General features: G+C 44.7%; 1 protein-coding gene across 1 annotated transcript in view; it reads right to left on the bottom strand.

Moving 5' to 3' along the window:
• CDCA8 (cell division cycle associated 8) overlaps positions 1-20,981 on the bottom strand; it is a gene marked incomplete in the record, with an annotated part of 717,361 nt that overhangs the window by 415,824 nt on the left and 280,556 nt on the right. The window contains 1 exon segment of the mRNA XM_044083643.1: positions 14,888-14,970. Coding sequence (XP_043939578.1) covers positions 14,888-14,970 — 83 coding nt within the window.

Raw genomic sequence — 20,981 nt, forward strand, 5'->3', positions numbered from 1 at the left:
ACCTGCATAAGATTTTCTAGTGCTAGGCCGTCTGGCTTCTAAGATGACATCCATGACCTGTTTGGGAAGGAAAGGATTAATCATAGACCCTGAATTCGCCAGGCTGCGAGTTTTGACATGAGAGTGCAGAACCTGGCCCTGGTGTTGGGACAAAAGATTTGGGATCAGAGGTAAAATCCAAGGTGGCTCCTGGGATAGATTCATCAGTGTTGAGTACCAGAATTGACGAGGCCAATTCGGGGCCAGTAAAATCATCATCTTGGGCTTGTCCTGCTTGATCTTTAATAACACCCGTGGAAGAAGAGGTAGTGGCGGAAAGGCATACCCCGAGAGGTTTCTCCAACTGAATGATAGTGCATCCACTTTCCATGCTAGTTTGTGAAATGGCCTTGTGCAAAAAATCTGTAACTGGTGGTTGAGGGGTGATGCAAATAGATCTATGTCCGGGTAGCCCCAGGCTTCTGTAATCATCTTGAATATTTGGGTGTCTAGCACCCACTCGTGTGGGTCTGACAGGTTCCTGCTCAGGCTGTCTGCCAGAATATTTTGTTTCCCTGGCAAGAACTGAGCTTGTAGATTCACATTGCAAGCAAGACCTGTGTTCCATAGAGTCATGGCTAGTCTGCAAAGGGGGTAGGAGTGTGAAATCCCCTTGCTTATTTATGTACCACATAACTGTGGTGTTGTCTGTCCGTATCAGTAGTTGTCCTGGTTGTAGAAGATCCCTGAAAGCCAAGAGGGCATTTTGTACAGCTAACATCTCTTTTAAATTGATGTTTAGGAGTTTCTGATCCTCTGTCCAAAAACCTTGCAGACCTTTACACTGCAAGTGGGCTCCCCATGCGTAATCTGAGGCATCCGTGGTTAACACTTGGCTGGCTGGAGGCAGACTGAAGGCTTTCCCTTTGTTGTGAAGGCATGCCATGGTCCACCAATGGAATTCCTTTTGTAGGCAAGGCAAGACAGCAATCTGTGTGTCTAGACTGTGGCAATGCTGGGACCATACACTTTTTAGGTACCATTGTATTTTTCTCATATGTAGTCTTGCATGTGGTATGAGAAGGATGCAGGAGGCCATGTAACCCAAAGCCTGCAGGAATTTCCTTGCAGTTAGCCGAGTTACTGACGCCAAGGTTTTGAAAGTTGAAGCCAGCTGTAGTTGTTTTTCGGATGTCAGGAATGCCATCTGGCTTGTTGTGTTTAGAAGAGCACCCAGAAAAGTTATCTGTTGTGTGGGTGTCAAATTTGACTAAGTTCACAGTGAATCCCAGGTACTTGAGAAGATTTTGAACAAATTCCAGATGCTGGAGTAAGACATCCTTGCTGTCTGCTTGAATAAGGCAGTCGTCCAGATAAGGGTAAATTCGAATTCCCTTGAGTCTGCAATAAGCTACTACTGGTGCCAGGCACTTGGTGAAGACCCTGGGCGCAGTAGACAAGCCAAAGGGCAGCGCAGAGAATTGGTAATGTTTCAAGCCGGCCTTCAACCCAAGATATTTTCTGCACTCCTGTCTCATAGGGATGTGTAGGTAAGCCTCCTTTAAATCCATTGTCACCATCCATGCATTTTTGCTCATTGGCAGGAGCTGCTGCAGAGTAAGCATCTTGAACTTTGGTATCTCCAGGAAAGTGTTTAAGACCGACAGATCCAGGATAGGTCTCCATGAATTTTGCTTTCTGGGAACTAGAAAGAGCCTTGAGTAAAAGCCTTGCCCAGTCTCTGATTGTGGAACCAGTTCTACGGCCCTCATAGCCATGAGGGATCCCACCTGGTTTAATGCCTCTGACCATTGGTGTTTTGTTAGGTCTGGCCATCCGTTTGGTCTTGGCAAGGTATGAAAGTGGAATTTGTAACCCCTTGAAACTACATCCAAAACCCACTTGTCTTGGGTTATGTAAGAGTTTTCCTCCTAGAGGGGCTTCCAGGAGAGAAGCTCCTGGAGCCATGCAGGGGGAGTAATTGAGCCTGTTTTCTATAAGATTGAGGTCTGTCCTCTCCACCCCTGGTGGTGGAAGCACTCCACTGTCTAGGTCTGTAAGAGGTCTGTGCTTGGGCCCTCCCTCTGGACCGCCTATATCTACCCCTCTGAGGCTTGTCTGAGCTGGGAAAGGACCAATTTTTTGTTGGCCAATTTCTGCTAAATCTTGGGGGCTGAACTTGTAAGAAATCCTTAACCGTTTGCATGGATTTTGCCTTATCCTCCATTTTCTTTATCACCTCTTCAGCCTTAGGCCCAAACAAAACATTATGCTGAACAGGAGCATCCAGTAACTTTGCTTTCACTTGATCAGGTAAGTTTTGTTCCTTTAACCAAGCATGCCTTCTAATGACTGTGCCAGAGGCAGCCCTGCAAGAGGCCTCCAAGGCATCAAAACCACAGTGTAAACCATGCTTCCCCACTTGTTCAGTGGCATGCATCAAATCGTGTAATTCCTTATCTGCACATGCAGAAATGGTACCTAGCTTTTGTTTCATAACAGACAGTAGAAATTGCTGATATTTTAGCATATGAAATTGACAATTTAAAGCTCTAATAGATAAAGTAGCAGAAGTGTACACTTTTTTGCCCCATCTCTCCAAAGCTCTAGAATCCTTATCTGTTGGAATAGGGTTTTTAGCAGAAGCGGCCTTAACCCCTTAGGACCCTGAGAAATGGTTTCTGGATCAGCAGTAGGATTTTTGTAAAGGAACTGGTGGGAATCAGGGACCCTGTAATATCTATCGGGCTTACCAGGGGCTGGAGGAAAGGAGTCAGGAGTTAAATTAGCCTCAGAAAAGGCATCATCCATAATATCCAAAATAGGCGGAATAGCCAGGGGTCTATGTTGGGGAAGAAGGAAATCCCTAAGCCTTCTCTTAGATTCCGAGTACTCCTGTCCTTCCCAGTGAAAATGTTCCCTCATGTCATTTAAAGTTTCCCCAAAAGAAAAATCCTCAGGGGGAGAAGCTGAAGGAATGGATTCCTCAGCATCAGAATCCTCATGAGGAGGGAAAGAATATTCCTGTTCAGAGGAAGACACTGAAGAAATAGATGCCTGATCAGAAGATTCATAATCCAATTCTTGCTTTGGCCTTTTGTCTGGAGGGGGATGTGAACCCCTAATCATGGTTTGTAAGTCCTCCGCCATTTTAAGTAGCTGTTTCTGATTTTTGGGTCCCGGAGCAGAAGAGGCCTGGGCTGGTGTCTTAGATTTAGAAGGAGTCTTTGCCTTTATCAGAAGCTGTGTAGGCCTGAAAACTCCCTCGGAAGCTGGTACCTGCACAGCGGCTCCGGACCCATCCGAGGGAGCATTGTCCAAAGGTCCTGCAGCTGGAGTGCTCAAAGGCCTAGCTGGCTCCTCGTGGGAGTCTGTTTCGGCAATCGGTTCTGAAATGGCCGACAGGGGCTGCGAAAGCGCCTCACTGACGGCCGAACCTGTAGCTGGCTCTGCTAGTAAAACAGTCTGATTTGGACCTCGGAGGCCTGTCCTTATCCTTGCGTCGTTTGTGAACTCCGGTAGTCGGAAGCGTGTCAGACGACATTTTATAATTAAATCGCCTACCAAAGTAGTGAAAAGCAAAATCGTACCTTCGCTTAATCGTATGTTGGTTAAATCTAGCACAAAACAGACAACTAGCTACGCCGTGGTCAGGGCCTAAACAAGGAATACAGTAAGAATGAAAATCCTTATCAGGTATTTGCTTCCCACAAGAAATGCAATTATTAACTTTCTGACATCGGACTGGAGCAAGAAAAAAGTTTCCCAAACGGGGTACTTAGCTTTGAGAAGAAGTAAGTCTTCGGACTGAAACACGAAAAAATATCAGGAGTCAGCCGACCGGCACTTGCGAACTGCTTTCACCGCACGGCAAGAAAGACTGGAGAACATGGCGTCGGCTGGCAGCTTTGTACTCCTAGCGCTCTGACGTCAGGGAGCATGACTGAACAGCCGACGCCGGACCCAGACTTTGGGATTCTGGTCGACCGAGGACTGCCTGCCAGCAGGAAGAACCCTGCAGTGATGACTGCAACAGTGAAACACAAACATCCACCTGGCACAATGACGTTACCTGGGATATGAACAGATGTTGGGGTAAGGCTTCCCATTTGTGCACCTCTGCCACACCCAGGTCATTTCACTAGATGAGTGAGATTGGGGGATAGTACTCATTATATTCAGTCAGCTTGTTCAAAAACTCAAACACAGCCTAGCTTGTCTGACCAAAGTAAGATAGTTCAAGTCTCGTCTCCCTTTTAGAAATTTTTAGGGCACTTACCACTGCTCTACCTGGTTAATGTGAAGCCCCTCTCTTTGATATCTGCTAATCCTACATAACATAAAAGGGGCAAGGTGAATTTCTCCACCCACCAGTGAAGCACATGTATTCAAAACATGCAGCTTGTTCAGCTTGAGGAAAAGGCCACAATAAAATTAGAGAGACTAGCCCACCATTCCAGGAACTAATGACAGAGTTCTGGCACTAAAAGCAGATCCAAAAAAGTGAAAGATATCTGAAAGCAGAAGCACTTGACTGTCTAGTAAACTATCTATATCCTCAGAATGAGAATGAACTCAAAGATCATGGTCAACACAAGAACCTAGAGGTGCAGGAGGGCCAAACCTAGGCACACTGACCCAACCCTGTTCAAGCTGCCAAGACTGATCTTTATGGACGATAGGCACATACACTGAAGTTCACTCTTAGGAGGACCTCTACAAGTTCATGAAAGTTAGTAGAATTTACACTCATGGAGGCACCAAAGCCAGGGTTCTACCACAGATGCTCTGCTACTTAAAAAGAACCAGAAAAATTTCCCCTGCGGACATCCAACAATGGTATAAAAAAAAAAAAAAAAAAAGGGTCAATGTCTAGTACAGCTGTCCGTGAGGCTAATGCAGCAGAATAAGAAGTTATGTACTCACCATAACGTTCCATCTGAGTAGGTATCTTCATTTGTCTGCAACCTTTGGGATACGGATCCGATCTCGGATCCGAGCCGGCAACTTCTACCACAGCATAGATCCGAGCTCCTAGCTCCTCCCTTTACCCATAATCCTCTGCCAACCCTGACTGACCTCAGATCAAGTATGCCCGATATAACCATTGTTACTGTGCCCCGGAAGGGGCTTATCTAAGACAGATCCTAAACAGAATCCTATAGGTCAGGGGGAATCCTATAGGTCAGGGGGAAGGAGGGGGGGGATGGTTGCAGACAAATGAAGATGCCTACTCAGATGGAACGTTATGGTGAGTACATAACTTCTTAATCTGAAGTAGGAACTTCATTTGTCAGCAATCTTTGGGACAGAGTCCCCAACTACCTGAACCCTGGGTGGCCTTTATGGAAGAATATTCTGGAGCACTGCGGAGCCAAAGGACGCCCTACCTCTGGAGATAACATCCAGTTTGTAATGGCTGATAAAGGTATGAGATGAGGCCCAAGTGGCTGCGGAACAAATATCGTCTAAGGGAACCCTAGATTTAAAAGCTGTCGAAGTAGCGACGGCCCTAGTAGAATGAGCTCGGACTCCCTGAGGTGCAGGCCTTCCCAAACTCTGATATGCCAAGAGGATACAACTAGCTATCCCCCGTGACAGGGTAACTTTAGAAATTGACTTGCCTAAACTTGTTTTGGCAAAGGAGACAAACAACTGGTCAGATTGCCTATGACCAGCAGTTCGATGAATATAAAAGCGTAATTGTCTGTGTACATCCAAGGAATGCAGTTTGTACTCTCCTTTGTTCTGGTAATTGGGAAAGAACACGGGAAGATTAATAGATTGATTAATATTAGCTTCCTAAGATACCTTAGGCAGAAAGGACGGATTGATCCTGAGGTAAACTCTATCCTGATGGAAGGCTAAGTACGGCGGTTTAACACAGAGCCTGAAGCTCAGAGACCCTTTTAGCTGGAGTAATGGCCACCAAGAAGGCCGTCTTCCAAGAGAGGTATTTAAGATCAACCGTAGCCACCGGCTCGAAAGGGGGGGCTTGTCAAGGCCTGTAGAACCAAAGATAAATCCCATGGGGGTACTACCTCCCTGACCGAGGGTCTGAGAAGGAAGGTACCCTTGAGGAAAGCTTTACAAAGCTTGGAAGTAATTAGAGGGCCTGATTCCTGCCCTACATGATAATGCGAAATCGCTGCTAGTTGTACCTTGACTGTAGAGCAACTAGCCCCTTGATGAAAAAGGGTAGTTAGAAAATCCAAAACCGACGTAAGAGGCGCCGTGAAAGGATCTAAGTGATGGTGCTCCGCCCAAATGGAGAAACTTTTCCACTTACTTCGATAGACCCTTCTGGTGGAAGGTTTATGTGCTGCTACTAGGATGGCTTTGACTGGTGAGGAGATTCCGGGAGTCCTTATCAGGAGTGGAACTGGAGCAACCAAGCAGTCAGCTTGAGGTTGACCAGGCTGGGGGTCAGAAGACCCAGAGGGTGAGTAATGAGATCCGGGAGGGGATCCAGAATCCAGGGTGGATGAATCAGATGAGACCACAGGTACGGGAACCACATTTGACGAGGCCAGAATGGGGCAATGAGGATCATTTTGCTCCCCAGCCGACTGGCTTTCTGTAAGAGTTTTTGCATCATGGGCAATGGAGGGTAAGCGTAAAGGAGACCGGGAGGCCAAGCATGTACTAGAGAGTCTCTCGGGGACTCCCCCTGAGGGGGTATTAGAGCGAAGTAACTGTTGCATTTGGTATTTGAAGGAGAGGCAAAAAGATCGCAACAGGGTTGCCCCCATTGGGCAAATATTTGTTTCGCTACTAGAGGATTGAGAGACCATTCGTAAGGGGTCAGGATCGAACGACTAAGCCTGTCTGCTAGGATGTTGGACCGTCCCAGAAAGAGGATAAGACCTGGTTCCCCCCTGTTTGTTGATGTACCAGACAACTGACATGTCCATTTGTACTGCAATCGTCCCAAAAAGAAGAAGGCTGTGAAGTGCCTGCAACGTCAAAAGCACCGCCCTCATCTCTAGGACATTGATATGCAAGGAGGTCTCTGTGTCGTTCCACATGCCTTGGACCATTCTGCCTGAATAGTGCCCCCCCACCCCAGGCGAGAGGCGTCCGTGGTCACTGTGGCGACAGGGGAAGGCATCGAGAATGGTCGTCCCGTGTGGAGACTCGGGGACTGGAGCCACCACATGAGCAACCCTCTGCAAGCCCTGCTTAGGGGAATAGGATGGGACAGGGGGTTGCGAGACAGGGACCATTGACCTGGAGGGTCCACTGCAGGACCCTCATATTTAGACGGGCTAGGGGCAACAGAGGAATTGATGCCGCCATGGACCCTAGAGCCCTCAGGATCAATTCTGCCGGTGGAGCAGGAAGTCGGAGAATGGCCTGAACATGCAACCTCAGGTTCTGAAGCCGATCGGGAGTCAGGAAGGCAAGCATTAGTCTGGAATCCAATCTCACCCCTATGAAATATATTACCTGTGTAGGAGCCAGAGAGGATTTGGCCATGTTGACAGTCAACCCTAGGCGTGGAACCAGATTGAGGAAACAATCCCTGCCTGAACAGAGCAGATGCCTTGTTGGGGCGATGAGGAGCCAGTCGTCCAGGTACGGAAAGACCTGAATTCCCTGAAGCCTCAGGTGGGCCGCTATAACTGCCAAGACTTTGGTGAACACCCTGGGGGCTGAGGTGTGACCGAAGGGGAGGGCCCTGAACTGAAAGTGACTGGCTCCCAGCCAGAAGCGGAGGAACCTCCTGGAACGTCTGTCCACAAGAATGTGGTAGTACGCATCCTTGAGGTCTATCGAGCACATCCAGTCGTTCTCACGTAACAGGGGGAGAATAGATTGTAGCGTGACCATTCGGAACTTTTCTTTGGGTACTGCCAGGTTCAAGAGAGAGGTCAAGGATGGACCTCAAGTCCCCCGTCTTTTTTGGCACCAGAAAGAACCTGGAGTAAACCCCTGATCCGAACTGATCTGGGGGGACGGGTTGGATGGCTCTTTTTTGTAAAAGCTGCTGAATTTCTGTAGCAGCCGCCTCCCTCTGATTGGGTGGTACGTCGGGGAGGCTTCTGGTTTTGGGGGTTACAATAAAGGGAATTTGGTAGCCTCTGGATATGATGCGAAGCACCCAGTGATCTGCTATGGACTCCCACATTGCTAGGTGCTTCGAAAGACGCCCCCAACTGCCTCCAGAGTGGAGCAGCCGGGCAACCTCTCAGGGGTTCTGCGTGGGCCTCTCAGAGAAGGGTTCTCTGGACCCAAAATTTCTGGGACCCCCTCTGCCTCTTGGGCGGCGTCCACCCTGTCCTCCTCTGCCACAAGAGGACTGGTTGTCCGGAGCAGACTGGGACTGATGCGATTTCCGGAACCACATCTTCTTCTGACCCTTTTGGTTCTTAGAAAAGGACCTCTGGGGAGCAGAGAAGCTGACTCAGACGGCAGACAACGTCTTCCCGTCTTTCTCGCTCTGGACTAAAGTGTCGCAAATGGTTTTGCCAAACAGTGCAGAACCATCAAAGGGGGCATTCGCGAATGACGCCTTAAAGGGTTCTGAGAAGTCACAATGTCGGAGCCAGGCTTGGCGCCTCATTACCAGGCCAGCTCCGCCAGCTCTAGTGGCTCCTTCAGTGGCGTGAGACAAGAGCCGCATAGAGGTGGTGGAAACTGAATCTAGAGTGGACATTCGGGAGGAGTACAGCTGCTTGTCCCCTTTCGACATGGACTCTTGGGGGGGGGGAGGCAGCGTATTCTTTTATTAGATCTTGCTGCATCCGGATGACGTGTGCCATATAGTTCAGCGCCCTCATGGAGAAGGTTGCTGAACTAAAGACCCGCTTCCCAAGGCGGTCCATCGCTCGAGACTCCTTACTCGGCGGGTGGACCATGGAGCTCTCCTGAGCCAACTCCCTCTTAGTGGCCGCCGCCACCAACATGGCATCCACAGGGGGACCTCTGCTCCAGTGGGTTCTTTCAGCAGGGGGACTCAGGATTCAATCCGGGCGCTTGGGGACTGGCTCTACAGTGTCCGGCTCCTTCCAAGCCCTGGTAGAAATAATGTCCACCAGGGGGTCGGGGGAAGGGGACACCCAAGAGGTAGATGGCCCTGCTTCGAACACATCTAGGAATACGGACTCATTGGAGGAAGCCTTGAGGGCAGACCACCCTCCCCTAATCCTGAGCATTTCCATGATCTCTCCAAAGGAGACATCCTCGGGCGGTGACCTTGGGGAGCCTTCCCCTTCATCTAAGTCCATATCTTCTGTAAGGGACTCGGGGGAGTCCACGTGTCTCCTCTTACACTTAGCTTTGTGAGGGACCTCCTCGGGGGGGCTGTCCGAGGAAGACTCACCAGCAATGTCACGTTCCAAAGGAACACCCAGAGGCGCTGAAGCAGGCTGCCCCGAAGGCCGGGTGATGGGAGCCTGGACCAGCTGAGAGGGAGTGCAGGGGGGAGCCGAAGCCAGGACCGGAGGCCCGGATGCACTCAACAGTGCCCTCTCCACCACCGCGAAAGCCGAGGGGGAGCCACTCTCGATAGGATCAGAGAGTAGATTCCCACTCGGATCCGAAGCGGGGACCGGATCCGGGGCCGAGACCCTCGGATCCGAAGGACCCGTTTGCTCCGACCGGGACGGAGCCAAAGTCACATCAAATCTCTCGGATCCAAAGCTCAACCCACGGCTCCGAGAGGTCGGATCCGACAAGCTCGAGGGACCAGTCGGAGCAGAAGTAACCAGTACTATCGGCTCCGACCCACCCCCGGATCCAACGCGGCTCAGCTCCGAATGCCCCGAACCCAGAAAGCGGGTCGGAGAAGGAGCGATTGGAGCAAAAAATGGGGTCGAGCTCCCCCCCAGAGGGGGGGGGGGGAGGCAAGAGCACTCCCATCTGCAGCTGGGCCTGGATGAACCTCCTCATCATCCGGTCCATATCTGAATCTGACATGCTAAAGGTGGACCTCGACGAGGCCACCGAGGCAGACCTAGAGTGTCGCCTCGATGACCTCGACGGGGACCGCTCCCCCTCCTCGCTGGGTCCCGGTGAGAAACAAGGGGACCGGAGCCGAGGAGGAGGTGATCCAGAAGCTCTGGATGGAGAAGCCCGTTTGGCGGGCGGGGCCGAGGAGGAGTCCTCGGCCCACCACTTATGGTGCTTCTCCTTCCGTTTGGCTTTCCAGGCCTCCCTCTCCTCCGGAGCCGAAGCGGGAGGTTGAGTCCCGACCGGAGGGAGGGAGACAGGGGTGGCTACCACCGAGGGCTGGGTAGCGGCCACAGAAGTACCGGAGACCGGAGCCGAATCCGGGGGCAAAAGGCCCGCCAGAATCAGCTTCGACCTCCGGTCCTTAAGTGCTCTGGGGTTGAACGCTGCGCAAATCGCGCATCCCGAGGAGATGTGTTCAACCTCAAGGCACTTAACGCACCGGGTGTGGTCATCCGCCGGAGAAAGCTTATGGCTACACTTGGTGCATTTTGAAAAGATGGCTTTAGGGCCTCCGACATAGTATACAGAAAACACATTCACTAGGCCCCTACAGACACCACAAACACACACTACGTACCAGCGAGGGCAGGGAGGAAAAATAAACACAAAATAAGTTAAATAAGTCAAATATAGGATACCTAAACACTCGTACACACTCACACAAGAAAAGGGAAGAAAAAATGTAAAGTTTTTCCCACAAAAGTTATCCAACTAGCAGGAGCTCGAAATCCAGCTTGAAGCGCGGCAAACTAGATCTGAGGTCAGTCAGGGTTGGCAGGGGATTATGGGTAAAGGGAGGAGCTAGGAGCTCGGATCTATGCTGTGGTAGAAGTTAACGGCTCGGATCCGTATCCCAAAGGTTGCTGACAAATGAAGTTCCTACTTCAGATCAACACTTTCCTCCCCGGACAGTCACCTTGAATGTGATGTTCTAAGATCTACTAGCAGAAGTTACTTATGTTTATTTCCAATGTTATAAACAAAAACCAGACTGAAGTCACCTGCTCCCTTTATAATAAGGAAAATCTAGGATCAGATTACTCTGCTTTTCTCTAAAGAAAGAAAATGCTCCATGGGCTCTGATTATCATTTTTCATCAACTACCTTTTCCCCCATGTTTCTACATGAGGTTGGAGTGTTGCTTCAACTGTTACTACCTCTCTCAATTTAGTGCCCCTCTCCTACAGTGCTCAACCATCAAGCGCAAGTGTCCCAGATCTACTACTCTTATCCAATTCATCTATTTCTTGGCTGATGTCCTAATTTCTCTTGCATTCTTCCCGTTCCTCCCACATCATTTTCTGCTACCCTGCACATGTAACTTGCAGTGTGAGTGGCTAAGGTAGCATACTCTCCTTTGGTCCTGGAAGATCAGGGGACAGTGGGTTCAACTCCCACTCAAGGTGACTGGATTGCTAACACTGCAGTGCAGCATTAGTGGGGTGCTGCGCTTAAGTGTGTGCTCTTTCTGATGAGACATTAAAAAGAGGTGCCATCTGCTTGAGCTGGTGGTAGTTCAGGATGTAAAAGATCCCATGGCACCTATCAGAAAAGAGATGGGGAAGTTTCCCCGATTCCTGGCCAGATACCACTTGGAGCTGCCATAAAGAGAGGCTTCTAGCATAGTGGGACTAAAGTAGTCGTTAGATGGACAGATGTATGGGATGGGATAGATGGAGATAAAAAACACCACAATCTGGTCTCCTTCACTGCCTACAACTGAGGCTACTTTGGCTTTTGCTCTATTTTAATTTTGTCTGTCTCATAGTTAGATCCTATCAATTGCCTCATCTCCATCACCTCGTGCTTCCTCAACTGCTTTACCGTCACTGCCCAACTTATTGTGCCATACAGAAACACTGGCTGCATTACTGTTTTGAACATCTTACTTTTCAGTTTGACATTCCTTCTATCACACAATACGTCTTACACACTCCTTCGCCAGATAGCTGCAGCACCTCTGATTCTGGCTTTGTTCTTCTCATTTAAAAGCACCCCCTCTACTCAACCACCCGTCACGGATACTTGAAGCTGTTAACGCATTCTGTTTTCCCTTCTCTGATTTTCTTTGATGTCATGACATATGGCTCATTTCTATTCAGTTTCATCCCATATGCCTTCAGTTTTGCCTTCCAGTCCACTATCATTTGCTGTAGCTCCTGTTCAGAGTCTGCTTGCTTTGTACTGTATACAGTAGCTTTATTGATCTTCCCCCTTTGACTTTTAACCTACTTGTTACTATAGTCCATCAGTATAAACAGCAATGGGCAAAGAGCTGGACCTTCATGTACACCTACTCCACTGGAAACCCCTCTGAGCCCAAACACTTTTCCTAATTGTCTCACTTGATCTTTGTATATAGCTTGCACTAATTCTACCACTGCTTCTGGGACTTCTAACCATCACAACACTGCCCATATTGGCTTTCTTGGGATCTTGTCATATGCTTAAGGACCATCAACAGATGACTGAGCAGTGATCAAAGCGGAGGGATTGAGTGATGCTACTTATGACCTCTGGCGTGGAGCAAAATATAGGCTTGTTCAAAGAGCTCTACAGAGAAAGTCTGGTTTTAAAACACACAGTGAGCTGGGAAAGAATTTACTAGCTCCAAGACATGTTCAACTGTAAACATGTCTAAAACCTACTGGTCTTTTCCAATGGATATTCAAGCCACAGCAAATTCCATGAGATCTCCACCAGCCATCCCACATAAGATGGCAACAACTGTGCTAGCAGTCATCCTTCTCAGAGGCTTGGTCAGCAAAGTCAAAGGGGACAAAACTGACAGAAGTTTTGGGCCCTGGTCATTCTCTGTTGGGGGAGGAGGAGCTCTTCTTCCAACAGAACTGATGTGACCTGGGGAGGGGTGGGAGGAGGCCCTAAGGAGGCATCAATCACATTCTCCACCAAGATCAGAAGATCAGTGCTCATTTATCTTTTGAAGGTCCTCAGTAATTTGTAGTACATATGACCAAAGACAAAAATCAGCCAAGGAAGAGGCATCCAGAATTGCCTGCTTATGCTCATCTTAACCAAGGAGAGCGTCAGTGTCACTATCTAGAGCCATAACATTGTTAAGCCTGCTACTACAGCATCAACACTGCAAAAATATAGACAGCCATATGGCAGCTCACTACTCAAGTCAATCAAACAGCCACCACAACAGATCATCCTTGATCTCAGAAGTAAGGACACCCGAGTACTATGATTAAACTCAAACTACACAGGAATGGAACTTGGACAGGTAGAAAATACAAGGAAGGAACACAAGTCCCATCATGGCAAAGAATAACACTTTCTGGCTAATCCTTGTCTATGCAATACCACAGAGACCAGAGAAGACTACTACCCCAGTCCCAGAATGCTCTGTCAGTTAGTATCAGCTGCCTCTCCATTCCACTGAATACTTATTGAGAGCATCAACATTCTTAATCGCAAAGTAGAAAATGGATGATTTAAAGTTGCAACATTGTCATCCTTAAAGACAGGTTTCTGAAAAAGGTGATCCTAGGTCTTCCTCCATGCAAAAAATATTGGTAAAAGCATTTCTGGGGGAGGATGGGAGTCTACAGGCAAGTCCACAGTGGCCATCAAGAGCTTCCTCACAAGACAGGTTAGCTTGTGGGAAAAATAAGAACAGAAAGTCTCAGTTTGTTGGTCTCAGAGTTAAGAATATCTTGGTTTTCAAAGCCACGATCTCACAACACTGAGTGGGAGGATGATCCTCCCCCACTTCCAGATGGAGGATAGCATAACCACAACAGTAGTGGGAGGAACACAGCATATATAAAACAGAGCAAATGCTGGCAATGGGGTTTGCCTGCTGCCTGAAGGAGGATCCATCAAGCGGGAATTGTTAGGCATAAAATGCCACTAAAACGCCTAATTCTGACATTAGCCAAAGCATCCCAAGTGTACCTACTAGCATCTGGGAGCATAATGCCTCCATTGGATAATAAATTGCTAAACATCTAAAGTGAAAGCCAAACTTGGGGTCCAAGTGGACACAGTAGAAAAGAACAGGCTCCTCTGCTCTGGCTGAAGAGTCCTGAATGACTTAAAAGGTGGCTCCGAAAAGACGATTTCTCACTACCAAGTACAACCATCAAGCAAGCACTTGGGGAATCAAAGATTCATTTCACATGAGCAGAACAGGTGGAAGAATGAGCCAGGCATTAATGTCAGTAAGGGGAAGTAGACTACCCGCCTCCACCCAAAGGTGGTTCCTGTGGTGCACTACTCATGTCCTTCTCTTTGCCTGCAAATGATTAGGGAGAAGTTCTTGTTTCTTCACTTCAGACACCAGCCTAGGATCATGACAGAGTTCCTGCATGTCCCATTAACAAACGACACATCTTGAAAGAACAGAAACAGGTTTCAAGCTTTTCCCTTCTTATAATGACTGGGATGAAATTATATCACAGCAGTGCTTCATATTGTGGTCTTTTCTCAAGCAGCCTATAGAGTGTCAATGTGGGGCCAAGTTGATGATCTTGCAATAACAGGAAAACTTGAAATATTTCAATGTTTCAGACACAAACTTTTCCACAGTGAATATTCACTGTAATATTTGATGATATTCATTTTGCAAGTGTCTAAATGGATAGTGCAGTGTCAAAGCCAGATGTGAGTACTGGCAGAAACCACAGGACTATGAGAATATGACAAAAAAATTTAGAACTACACTAAGCCAGGGATACTAGTAAAAGGAAAACGAAAATTAGGTCAGTAGAGAAGGCCTCTGACGTCAGATCTGGGAAACAGGTTAGAGGCGTACTCATATAAATGCAAGTAATCCAATATGGTAACAGAATCCATGCATTGATGAAAACTAAACTACATTTCACACAAACATGTATCTGATCAATTTTAGGCAAACTTCTTGAGCATATTTAAATGGCTGTTAATGTGTATATTTGGAACAAAAAAAAAAAAAAAGCATACTGACCTTCCCTACTTTTGGACCAGCTGATATTGGTATATTTTCTGCGTCTTCAATAACTGTATTAGAGTTGATATTCTTCTTTTTCCCTACAAAATTAGAATAGATAGAAGCATTAAATTACATGGTGGTCTTGTTATATAAAAGAATTACAGATGGAGAGGTCTTTTCACACTTGCATTCAGTTTAACTACAAATGGAAGCATACTCGTTCAACTCACCAGTTTCCAAAAACAATGAAACCGGTGAGCCAAACACACTATAAAAACACTTCAAGGTTGGACCACAGTGGAGAAGAGAGAAAAAAATCCCCCAAAAGCTATTTGCCTGATTACACAACACAAAACATTGTGGCAAAACTCACCATGATTATTAAAGTTTTGCACTAAAGCCACTCATCCAGGTGTAACTGTGTCCATGCGGTTCAGAAGACCACTGAGGAGCCTAGACCATTCTCCCAATAACTCCACACTGGCTTGCTTAGATTAACACTCTAGACAAATGAAGGGTGACAGAATCAAACCCTAGAGAACATGAAACCGCTCATGGTCTTAGTCCTCTGTGTTAAATATCAGACTTAAAGGTAATCCAGATGGGACTTGACCATACAATCCCAAGCTTAGAATGCCAGTGCTTTATTTACTAGGCCAGACACCTTGTGCATGTGGTGGTTCTGAAACAACACCATGCTCACACATGGCCTTCCAACTGTAGGTGCATAGAATCAAGAAACTTCAAATAATCACCATCTATCACCTCTCCAAATAAATTTTGCATGCTGGAATATCAGCAGAATATTTATTTTTTCAAACACCTTTATCACTTGTAACTTAGGCAAATTTAAATTCACATAAAAGCAATCAAACTATATTAACATACATGTTATACATCACATTATTGTTTTACATTAAGAAATAAAAAGGGTCAAAAGCAAGATAAATCAGTTTTGACAAATGCTTTCATGAGCATATCCAACAGACAACAAATGTAAACTTAAACAGAAACATAATGACGCAATCAAATATTGCTACATTCAATATAAATCTACACATCATATAAACTATTTTCAATAGGATTAAATTATATCCATTATTTATTGGCCAGAGACACTAAAACACATATCTAAGTAAGGATTACTATAACTCATTCAGTCCTGGTGAAAAAAAAAAAAACAACTTTATTACCCAATAATGTTCCGTGTCTGACAAACTAATCCACCATAATTTATTTGGCAATGTTAAAATTTTATCAATACCCGGAAACATAATCCAGGGTGCCTCAACATGTTTGTATAAAGTACAGGACTCTTTCACAACAAATGTCAATATAGTCATAAATACAAGTTCTAGAATGTTTGTATTGTAACATGTATGTTAATATAATAATGATAGCACCACTGTGCCGCCCATAAGATATTTACGACATAAAAAGGTCAAAACCAAAACAGACTAGTTTCAGCAAAGACCGTCATCAGTATATGCAACACAAACAACATTGCACTTAAATAGAAACCGTCAATGATGTAATCAAATATTGCTACATTCAATATAAATGTATATATTATAAAAGCCTAAATAGGGGGCGGAGCCTAGATGGCTAACTGTTAGCAGCATCTTTTTAGAGCTCCTTAAATCTATACTAGAATACAGGAAAAAAAATATTTATTCAATTAGAAACAGTATAACTCTATTAAGGAACATTCATACTTCATCTATATCAAATCTGAAGAAATTTTATTGAGATTTTCCTGTCAAACAAAACTGGAGAGTACATCAACTGTACAGACATGGCCAGCTCAAAAAACTCATACTCAGAATCTACAGAGAAAGGAGATCTAACTGATGTCTTCAACGCTACATGAAATGTCCTTGAAAATGGATAGTTTTACAGAAAACCTAGAATATCTTAAAGAAAACTGCCAAAACCAAACTGATGTTTTAAAAGAAATACTACAGCAACAACAAAATAAAATTCATAACATGGAAACTTCACTGAATGACATTGATGGCAGACTAAAAGAAGATGAAAATCAAACTGAATTCTTACTACATCAGAATACCTGGTTAATCACTAAAATGGATGATTTAGAAAATAGAGAACAAAGAACCAACATAAGAATCTTTGGGTCTCCCAGAGAAATCTGAAGGTGAGGGCATTATTACTTTTCTAAATTCCTGGCTGCCAGAAGTACTAGACTTAAACAGGGACTATCATTTGGCATAGAAAGAGCTCACAGAGCTATAGGAAAACCACAGCCCTCTTCATCTAAAGCTTCCCCAAGATCAACTGTGATTACATTTCTGTCATATTTGGATAAAGAACTTGTATTAAAATCAGCCTGGAGGAAAAGCCCCTTAACATACAAAAAAAGCCAAATAAGGTTTGATAATGACTATTCTTCAAGGGTTTTGGAAGTAAGGAAAAAACATGGCCATTGGTGAAGCTTCTTAAACAAAAGAAAATAAAATCACAGTTGGTCTATCCTGCCAAAAATCAGAATTTTCCACTCAAATGACATAAGGACTTTCAATAACCTCGAAGAAGCGACATCATATATTAAGAACATCATAACAATTCCTTAAGAAATGGACTGGTCAATTACCTCATCCTTGAAAAGATTTCCTGAAAAAAAATGCATGGACAGATGTGAGGAAAAAACCAAAAAACTGATTTTAAAACCACAAACACTCTCATGTCTCTCAAAGATTCAACTAAGATATAAACTATGTTCAGGAACTAACAAGTATGTATTTAATTTATCTATATGAGCATAATTTTCCAAGGTTTCTTTCTCTCTCTATTCTACATCACAATATTTTAACAAGGGTTAATACACACACAATATTGAAATAAGTTTTTGAATTTTTGAATTCATAGTGTGATTTGGTTATTTAACTTCATATCAACAATGTTAATATGAATTCATAAATAAACAGTGTCTCTTGTAGCTAAGGAAACGTATTTAAATGTTCCTTTCACATACTGCGACTGGTTAATGTGTGTACTTATGTCAATAGCTTAGAATCATATATTTTAGAAACATACAGGGCCTTTCTAGTCATGACTTCCTTAAATTAATAAGTTAAATAACTTTTTAAATAAGTAATTCAATTGCTTTTCTACATTGAAAAAAATGTATTTTTGTGGAAATACGAACGGTCTAAGATTTCACAGTTAAACAACTGCTTATTTAGAATGTACGCATACATTTAAACACGTTTTCTGTCAAGAAAAGAAACTAACATTTTTTCCCACACATATAGTACACATTCATACTCTAGAATGCTGAACAACCAGCATGGTAAAAAGTATGAGAATTATTCTGTGTCAAGAAAACTAGTACTATTTAATGCTTGCATCAGTTGTGTCCTGGTGATTCTTGTTAATTTGTTTGGTGTGATTTGTATGGAGAAGGAAATGATTGTCTCTGTGCTTGTGAACCTGATCATTTTGGGCTGCGCTCCGAGCTAACTAGAAAGGGAAATAAATAGTCTTTTTCTGATACACTCAGTAGACAAAAAATGTTACTATTATTCAGTATGCCCTTTGTGTTCAGCATCTTAAAATTTCATCCATACTGTAAAAATATTTCTATTTAACAATACTAATCCTTTATCAAGGCTGTCAGTAGTATCTATTAAATAAAGGTTTTAGTGTCAGAGGCAGCGAAACTTCGGACAATTAACTTAATGTTTTCAAATGTTTTACTTTGTCAATTATGATTGACCGTTAATGACACACAAACTTTATATCCAATCTTGTTTTCTTGATGAACAGCAATGCAAGGTGTGTGTAGTTTGCAGGGTTATACAGTACATGGATGTACAGCACATAACTTGCTAGGATACTCTTAAAGGGTAGTGTACTGTGAAGTAGCTAGTCATGCCAGGTTCAGTTCTCATAAATCTCTCTAACATATCATACATAAACACTATTAGAGAGATGCGTTCTAGTGTATGTGTGTACTTTCCCTTTCTTCCCTCGCGTTTCCTAGTTGATCGGAGTGCGATTTAGAGTGGTGGTTCCCTTTTTGGATTGTTTTGTCTGCTGTAAGCAGAAAATTTTGAAAGGCAAGACTTTCATTTGTTTGGAGTGCGGACGAGGTCTGTTATCTGCTGTTTTTTATTCCTCATACTTGGGAGACTGGTCTGACTTTTGAGATTGGTTATGGTAGCGATGACATATCGTAATGCCTTGCAATGGTAACTTGTTGGAGAAGACTTGTGGAGATTGCCAGGGAATGGGGCCTGCCCGGGTGTTTGAGGGAAGGAATCTGACTGCCAGGGAGGTGTCTTGCTTGGATGGTGTGGTTGCAGTATGGTGGAAAGGAAAGAGCATTGTAATTTTGTTATCTGCAAGCTCAGAGGTATCATTTCAGCTAAAGAGACAGTTGGCCGGCTCTTTGGAATGGCCGGAGTGGGAATGTACAGCCTTGCCCATTTTTTTTTTTTTGTTTGTTTTTTTTAATTGAAGTTTTGGGAGATGACATGGCCATGTCATGTAATGCTCTATCAAAGGGACAAATTATTGTTGAGCTTTCGGGATGTCCTTTGTCGCTTAGCAATGTTGGATAGACATACCCATGTCGGCAATTTAGTTGATTTTTCCCTTTTAAGTATTATTTCTTTGTATTAAAAATGAGGGCAAGGGATAAACTGCATAACAGTATATTTAAACACGCACGTGTATGTATATATAAATGTGTGTGTGTGTATGTGTATGTGCGTGTATAATTTTAGCATAGAGTACATTCCATAGTATTTATGGAAAAATAAAGTGCATGATTTCCATCTGGTGTGGGAACTCCAGGACTAGTTTATCATACACTAATACAAGGCATCTATAAAAATTGTATATATAAGATAAGAGTTTTTAAACTGAATAAAGAGAATGCGGTTGATACTTGGTGTGCTTTGCCCTGCAATCAGACCATAATAGTAGTCATTTCTAAGTTTATCTTAAGACCTAGAGAGCATATGTTATCTCCAAGTGAGTTGGCCAGTAATTATCAGTGTTACTGGAGCTACTGGAGAAGACAGAGAGATGTATATCATCGTACACTTTACTTGATTAAATAAAATGCTACTTATGGTGGTACAGGTTATAAAAGGCAGCTCACTGACCAATATATTCCCCTGAGAATTGAGAGTTTAGTGCCAAAAATGATGCCCTTATCTAATGTGAGGGTAGGGATTTTGTATTTATTCTCTTCTACGTTTTAACAAATACATTGTGATTTCGTAGCTAATAGCGTCAACAATTTATAAATAAGAAGTTATGTACTCACCATAACGTTACATATGAGTAGGTATCTTCATTTGTCTGCAACCTTTGGGATACGGATCCGATCTCGGATCCGAACCGGCAACTTCTACCACAGCATAGATCCGAGCTCCTAGCTCCTCCCTTTACCCATAATCCCCTGCCTACCCTGACTGACCTCAGATCAAGTATGCCCCATAGCACAGCTGATAAAAGTGTCCCAAAGGGAACAGATGCTATGAACCTCAAGAACGATCATTTTGGTAAGGGGGAAGGAGGGGGGGGGGGGGGTTGCAGACAAATGAAGATACCTACTCAGATGGAACTTTATGGTGAGTACATAACTTCTTAATCTGAAGTAGGAACTTCATTTGTCAGCAACCTTTTGGACAGAGTCCCCAGCTACCTAAATCTTGGGTGGCCTTCATGGAAGGATATTCCGGAGCACCATAGAGCCAAAGGACGCCCTACCTCGGGAGATGACATCTATTTTATAGTGGCTGATAAAGGTGTGAGATGAAGCCCAAGTGGCTGCGGAACAAATGTCATCCAAGGGAACCCTAGCTTGAAAGGCCGCCGATGTGGCAACTGCCCTAGTAGAATGAGCATGGACTCCTTGAGGTGCAGGCCTTCCCGAGCTCTGATATGCTAAGAGAATACAACTAGAGATCCATCGAGAGAGAGAAACTTTAGAAACTGGCTTACCAAAATTGCTTTTGGCAAAGGAGATAAACAACTGATCGGATTGCCTATGATCAGCAGTTCTACGAATATAAAAACGTAGCTGTCTGTGTACGTCCAAGGAATGCAGCTTGTACTCTCTTTGTTTTGAAAGTTG

This window comes from Protopterus annectens, chromosome 1.part1, assembly GCF_019279795.1.
Source record: "Protopterus annectens isolate FY-2018-M chromosome 1.part1, PAN1.0, whole genome shotgun sequence".
Classification (NCBI taxonomy): domain Eukaryota; kingdom Metazoa; phylum Chordata; order Ceratodontiformes; family Protopteridae; genus Protopterus; species Protopterus annectens.